Source organism: Nicotiana tomentosiformis, chromosome 6, assembly GCF_000390325.3.
Source record: "Nicotiana tomentosiformis chromosome 6, ASM39032v3, whole genome shotgun sequence".
Lineage (NCBI taxonomy): Eukaryota > Viridiplantae > Streptophyta > Magnoliopsida > Solanales > Solanaceae > Nicotiana > Nicotiana tomentosiformis.
Genome location: NC_090817.1, coordinates 120,482,844 through 120,490,388, shown reverse-complemented (window position 1 = coordinate 120,490,388; position 7,545 = coordinate 120,482,844). Strand labels below are relative to the sequence as shown.

Below are 7,545 nucleotides of genomic sequence, written 5' to 3'. Positions count from 1 at the left end.
TGTATCTTACTAGGATTAAGGAAATATTTTGAGCACAAGTTATATGTTTTGTGCTACGAAGATTTTACCGAAAAATACCCGAATAACCCGAAAAAATCGAGATTGAAAAACTTGAGTTTTATTGGTTTGGTTAGGTCTTTAGGTTTAATAATCCGACACAATTAGTTTAATTTAGTAATTGTAAAATTCTGAACCAACCCGACCTATGGACACCCCTAACAAATAGACAAGAAAAAGATTTTTGTTCAAAATATAAAGGAAAAGGGATTTATAGTGGAAAATCTTAGAGCCTAATATAACGGTGGCGTGAGAATTTGTTGTCACGCCGTCCAAATAAACCTTTCTTCTATCTGCCAACCCCACGCGTAATCATCAACAAACAATAACCCCCACCACCCATCCTAGGTCCTAACAAATTCTCCTCTTAGATTAAATTTTAATATCTAGCTTGTCCTATAAATTATGAATTTAAGTTATTTTTAGTAGGTTATTAATTTAATTTTTAAGATAAAAATCTTATATGTAATTATCTAATTAATATCATTTATATATATAAGTAGTGCATAGACTTAATAATTCTAACAATGGCTTCCTATTATTGAAATCTTTTTAATTTTTAATTTTTTATTTCATTCTTAATGAGATATTTTTACAATGACACTGTCATAGTATTTTTAAGATCACATGTTTAATTAATACTTTTTATATGTAACAAAATATATTTTTTCATTTTATGGTTAGTTAAATGCTGCCATATAAAATGAAAAGGAGGAAGTGAGTCTTTTCCTTTATGACCAAATCGGGAAAACATTCTGTCAAAATCATAAATTTCATTCCTTTTTGTATCTACCTGCTTATCACACACACAACTAGTTAGCTAACTAGGCTTAGCAAAGTTAGCTAAAGTCTCTGTCTATATATTTGTATATCTTTCTCAACAACAACATTTCAACCAACACCTGATTTATCCACTTTATTCTCGCCCCTCTCCTTTCTCCTATTCTTAAGTCTTGATCTCCTCTTCTCCCAAGTACTTCATTTCACTTATTCTTTCAAGGGTTTCATTTCTCCCCTTATATTTCCTCATTCTATTGTCTATTTCTCTGTTCGCAATCAGCTAAAGGGTTTATATTTTCTGGTTAGTATTGCAAACGTGGCATTCCCTCTTGTTCCTCATTTAGTTTCCTTCTCTCTCTTTTTCTCTAGTTCTTTTGTTGATGTGCATGAACTCATTTAGATGGATATATTATATGTGTTACTAATGATAGAAGATGAAAGTTAAGTCAACATTTGCAAATTCCTCCAATCGTAAGTCTTGCAAAGTATTCCTACAAGATTCTTACTTTGCTTTTCTTTCTCTTTGACAAAAAGGCAATTGATTGATCTTTCTTGAATAGTTTTTTGGGTTTCTCACCCAGTATGTATTGGGACCGATTAAATTCGGATTTGCGTCGGAAAGTCTCCTATTGGGGTAAAACCTCCCTAATAAAGGTATTTTCATACCGAGGGTTCGAACCCGAAAATTTTGATTAAGATTAAATGTGTACTTATCACTTCGGTACAACCCTTGTTAGTATCTTTCTTGAATGTTATAACTCCCAGGTCATGAAATGAGAGTGGTATTGAGATTGGACGCAAATTGGGGGGGGGGGGGGGTGCGAAAAGGGTTTTTTCTGAAGGGATATCATGTGTTATTGAGTAGAATGCACTCAAAGAAATTATATGCACATTTTTTGCTTGTATATTTATCTTGGAATATAGAACATCTTTTTCATTTTGTTTTAAAAACAACACTAAAAGAAGTCAACGTTTTCGGCTGCTACTTTCTCTTGTCTAAATGATAACTACAATTACATGCAACATAGGCCATTGGCTCATTAATCATTTCTTGTGGATTTTCATGTTTATACTTGTTTTGCTTAGATCCCATTAGTGGTGCACTTTGTAAACTACCCACAAAAAAACTAAGTAATGATCCAAAAAAAACATGTAACTAGCTTTTTTAGCTAGTATACATCGATAGTTTAATTAAGTTCTTTACTAGCAATGCATTTTAACCTGTTATAGAATATTCCTACTTTATTTTTCAGGTCATTAATTTCAACAATGGTATTATGAATAAAAATTTATTTTTATCTATCAGTGCATATATAGATCAAGTTAAGCTCAACCCCACCCATTATCCCCTCCACCTCAAGTAAAAACCAAAAGCATATGCCTCTTGATCATGGCTTGTGCTCACGAATGGATGTAAATGATGAGAAATCTACAAGACAATGAAGTGTAACATTCACTCTTATGTGTTATATTCAACTTCACACTATTGAAATGATAGTCTGTATTTCTTATAAAAGTTGCTTTCTGATTAATGTTTATTTATTTTTTTCCTTAGCCAGAATAAATTAATTAACTTGAAGATCGATAGAAATGGAGATGGACTCATGTGTTCCTCCCGGATTTAGATTTCATCCAACCGAGGAAGAACTTGTTGGATATTATCTCAAGAGAAAGATTAACTCTCTCAAGATTGACCTTGATGTCATCACTGATATTGATCTCTACAGAATTGAACCATGGGATATCGAAGGTAAATTCATTAATTTTTTTGCCTTTTTTGGTTCATTTTCTTTTAATTTCTTCAAAAACAAAAACTAGTAAAAAACATAAGTGTGGCAATTCCTTTACCACTTCGACTAGAAGGATACAACAACAACATATTCAGTATTATCCCACAACGTGCATGTGATCTGAGGAGGGTAGTGTGTATGCAGACCTTATCCCTATCTTGTGAGGACAGAGAGATTATTTTCAATAGACCCTCGACTCAAGAAAGCATAAGCACCACATTAATGAAAATATAGACAAGAAGGGACAGTACCAAAAAGTCATATAAAAGCAGAATATATATATATATATATATATATATATATATAGCTTATTAAATCTTGAATGTTTCACATTGTCATGAACTTTTAATCTAATTATATATTTTCTTTGTTTAAAATTGTCTCACGTATTGCAGGTAGGTGTAAATTGGGATATGAAGAACAAAATGAGTGGTATTTTTTCAGTCACAAGGACAGGAAATATCCGACAGGAACGAGGACAAATAGAGCCACAACAGCAGGATTTTGGAAGGCAACAGGAAGAGATAAGGCTGTGTTATCAAAGGAGAAGATAATAGGGATGAGGAAGACGTTAGTTTTCTATAAAGGAAGAGCTCCAAATGGAAGGAAAAGTGATTGGATTATGCATGAATACAGGCTCCAATCCTCTGAACATGCTCCTCCTCAGGTACTATCAATATATGATTGCATATTGTTACATTATCATTGTTTTCAAGTTTAGCATAAATGTTTATAGTAAAAATTTATTTATAGTTACTCTGATTGTATAAATATATTTTTATACCATCAGTATTACGTACATAGGAGTATTTATTATCGTGTTGAGTATGAACCATAACTATCTTTAAAAGAGCTTTCTATGTTTTTCATGAAAAAATATCCAATATCTTTTGCTATTGGACAACATAAACATAATTACATCTTGGAAAATGAATATAAAGCCATCCACATTTTCTTTATAGTAGGTTATTTCTTCCAAAGGTGTCCTGAAAGAAATGAACGAAATGATGCAATCATGTAACTGACCATGCTTTTCGTAATAAAAAACAAAAATCGAAGTCAATCCTGGTGGGAAACAAGTAGATAACTCCACTTAGTTCATAAACTTGTTCCACTCCTGCTCGCTGTTAATAAATCATGTGAAGCCATACAAAAACTGGCATTTTAGACTTTTAAAGAAAACTTCCTTATTTGACATACTAAATTAGTGCTCCCTAAGTCCGAGTTTACTGGTCCACTATACTAATTATAGATGTCCGCTTTTACTTGTCCATTTTAGAAAACCGATCGATAATTACAATTTTATACCTATTTTACTCTTCATATTAAGTACTACTAATACTTATTTCCGATTTACTTTCCAACATATAATAAATAGGGGTAATATAGTAAACTTATTATATTATTTATTAGTTTTTAAGGGGTGTGCCAAGTTAATAGTAAACAAATAAACTTGAACGGAGGGATTAATAGATAATATCTGTAAATCGCCTAGAAAATGTAGCTCCACAGGGACTTAGGAAAATCAACAAAACTAACATATAAATGATTATTTTTTTCTTTTTCCCTTTTTAGCAAGCTAATAACAATTGAAATGGGTTTAACTTATATACTTTTACACATTGTAAAAACTTGCATACTATTAGTGTAATTTAACATGTTATAGCAAGTTATAATTCTAATTTTTCAGGTTAATAATTGCACTTATTATGATAATTACTCGGACTTATGTTTTAGGTGACCTGACGAAAAAAATAACTTTTACTCAATGAGGATTTGATTTTACAGGAAGAAGGATGGGTAGTATGCAGGGCATTCAAGAAGCCAACTCCAAACAAGCAACCATGTTTAGATTTAGCATGGCAAAATGCTTATTATATTAGAGGAGCAAACACCACTTATAGACCTTCTTCTTCACTATCAGAAATCCCAAGTCCAATGCATCAACCTCTCAACAATGCATTCAACCAAACAACAAATTTCCACCAATTTACATTTAATCCATCTCATGATCATCAAAATATGATCATTAATTCAAGCCAAAATTACTTTGAGAATCAACTAGCTGAACTTCCACAACTTGATAGCCCTACCATTTCAACAAGTTTGTGTACAATAGATAAAAGTCTTGGTGAGCAGAATTACACAGCCAACAACGAAGACGATTGCGAAGAAGTGAAGCATAGTAATGGGATTAATAATAGCCAATTTTATGATGATTGGAAGAATTTTGACACATTGATTGAGCCACTTTCTCATTCTTTCACTAATCCTCCATTATTGAATCGCGATGACTCTCAGAATCATATAAGCCATTTGCTTGACTGTCTCCCCGATTTATAGCTTCCAATCCTTCAAGAAGATGGTTTATATTATCAAAATATTTTAACAATTAGAGAATCTTTTTTTTTCTCTTGGCAGTAAAGAATTTCAAGGACAAAAGAAAAGGTAAAGGGGAAAATTTGGAATTAAGGGAAAAGGGCAGCTGCAAGGCATATGGCCTTAGAATTCAATTGTTCATTTATCTTTCATTTAACTATTTTAAGATGTTAACTGTGAAGTAATGTTCTCTGTATCTACTGATCAAAGAAGCTTTTTTATTTTATTTTTTATCTTCAAATATTTTTTTTGATTGTATTATTCTTTTCCTTGATTTACATCATCATATTTTGAATTTTTGATTAATCAGTTTGTAAACTTATTACGTATCCAACAATTGAGATGCTCTAAAAAATTATAACCGTCCTATTTGTCTCTGGTAATTAAGATAGTGGCCAATACTGTTCCAAGTCCACCCGTCAGGTTCTGACTTTCCGCAAAACGGTTATTCCACTAAAGTTATTTTTCTTTCGATGTAAATGAAAAATTATTTAACTGTGCCTATATGACTCAGAAGGTTACTCAACCAGATTTTTAAAACTTTTGAATGTCAAATACTTATTTTACCCTCTAAATTATCAACTTTTATCTTCTTTTTCTTTTACTTTTTTTAATATTATAATTTTTTTTTACTTTTTTTAATCAATTTTATAGACTTACCTATAGAACGAATAAGTTTTATTTATAAAATAAAAAATAAAAAAATAGTTTTCTAGCATATAATCGGAATAATAATATAATTGAGCATAATTTTTAAGAATATATAATGTATATTATAAAAATATTTTTATTTTAAATATTTATTTTTATAGTTACGTGCATGGAATATATATTTTAAAACTTTTATTTTCTTTCATTTTGAATTGTGTAAATAAATCTTTGAGTTTTTGTTGTTAATATCAAAATTATTATTACGAGCAAATTGTTCTAATTAATTTTTTTACTATGCTTAGTATTTTATTATTCCAACATTATATATGTTGAATATTTTTAATTTATAAATAAAATTTATTTATTCTATAGGTAAGACTATAATATAAATTAAAAAAGATTACAATATTAAAAAGTTAAAAAAGAAAAGAAAAAGAAGACAAAAGTTAATAATTTAGAGGGTAAAATAGGTATTTGACAATCAAAAGTTTGAGAAATCTAGTCAAGTGACCTTCTGAGTGCTATAGGTATAGTTAAGTGACATTGCTGTTACAAACAAAATAACCATGACTTTATTTAGGTAATTTCGGATAGTTAAGTGACCATTTGAGTAATGGACTCACAATAAAGAATTCTTTTACTTCCTAGTGGGTTGACACTGAATTTTGAAAAATGAAAATAACGATGTCTACTTCGTAATTTCGATCAGAATTCAACTTCATCTCTTGGTAAATTTTCTTGTTCTATTTCACTTATTTTTGCTTTTGTTTCTTTTTTACTTCTATTTTGTTTCTCTTTCCTTTTATTCTTAAATTATACTCCCTCTGTTTCAATTTCGATAACACACTTTTCTTATTAGTCTGTTCCAAAAAGAATGACACATTTCTATAATTTTTACATGTTGTGTCTTACTACTCTTTCGTTTCTCATAGTGCCATGTCTATTTATTGGCTATCGCTTTTGCTTTGCATCTATATTCGATCTGGTTTTCATGTCTTATGATCTTTGTGGTGGTACTGATATTGTCTCATTTTGTCTTCTTGAGCCGATGGTCTTTCGGAAACAACCTCTCTACTACTTCGGGGTAGAGGTAAGGTTTGCATACACACTACCCTACTCATACCTCACTAGTGGGATTTTACTGGATCGTTGTTGCTGTTGTTGTTGTTGTTACTCTTAATGAGAAGCTTTTATAACCACATAAATGTCATGACCCCACAAAATTTTTACCCCTTAAGCTTTTAAGACCACAAGTTTCAAAAGTCTTTTTTTTCCTTAAATTCTGTGTCGAGTCAAACTAGCTCATCTAAATTGAAACGAAGAGAGTATTATCCTTAAAAAGAGAAGAGAATCGAATGTAGAAAAGAAAAGGAGAGAGAAAAATAAGAGCCAGAACGTTGGACCAATTTGCGGGCCATCTATATGGGCCAAACAAACGCTACGAATCGAGAGCTCACGTTTCCGAATCCAATTCTAGAAGAATTAACCCAAATAATCGTCCACTCAACTGCATAAATTAAAAATAGTCAGTGGAGATATAATATTTACATATTTTATGTACTTTATATGTATAATTATGTATAATTAATGTATAAATTATATATGTGACTAAAAAACTAAATAATGAATATGAACGACTATTTGTGTAAAGATTTTCATTATTAGTGGAAAACTAGACCAAGACGTAAAAGGCCCAACGTGATCTTAATCCAACTAAAAAAGTCCTAAAAGCCAGTCCATCAATTATTGAAATTGCCCAAAATCAAAAGAAATTTAACTTGCGAGTTTAAGCTCTATGAACTAATAGTGTAGTAATTTTTACACAATCAAATTACATGAAATCCAATTATATGTACTACTTTGTGCGTTATACTGGTTGGTAATCTAG

At 30.6% G+C, this 7,545-nt stretch overlaps 1 protein-coding gene across 2 annotated transcripts; it reads left to right on the top strand.

The window, feature by feature from the left end:
• The first annotated feature begins 967 nt into the window (after positions 1 to 967).
• Positions 968 to 5,371, top strand: LOC104107568 (NAC domain-containing protein 30-like). 2 transcript variants are annotated; one of them, XM_009616406.4, is made up of 4 exons: positions 968 to 1,138; positions 2,397 to 2,587; positions 3,023 to 3,294; positions 4,416 to 5,371. In XM_009616406.4, the coding sequence occupies exons 2-4, from the start codon at positions 2,428 to 2,430 to the stop codon at positions 4,968 to 4,970; spliced, it is 987 nt and encodes a 328-aa protein (XP_009614701.1). In that variant the 5' UTR covers positions 968 to 1,138; positions 2,397 to 2,427; the 3' UTR covers positions 4,971 to 5,371. The 2 variants fall into 2 exon arrangements, with proteins under 2 accessions (XP_009614701.1, XP_009614700.1); XM_009616405.4 differs by having other exon boundaries at positions 2,393 to 2,587.
• Positions 5,372 to 7,545: the final 2,174 nt, after the last annotated feature.

Bases quoted from the DNA above. Each gene is read 5' to 3' on its own strand.
- LOC104107568 (XM_009616406.4), top strand. From the start codon at position 2,428: ATGGAGATGGACTCATGTGTTCCTCCCGGATTTAGATTTCATCCAACC. The intron at 2,588-3,022 runs GTAAATTCATTA...CACGTATTGCAG, and splicing joins TGAACCATGGGATATCGAAG to GTAGGTGTAAATTGGGATAT. The intron at 3,295-4,415 runs GTACTATCAATA...TTGATTTTACAG, and splicing joins CTGAACATGCTCCTCCTCAG to GAAGAAGGATGGGTAGTATG.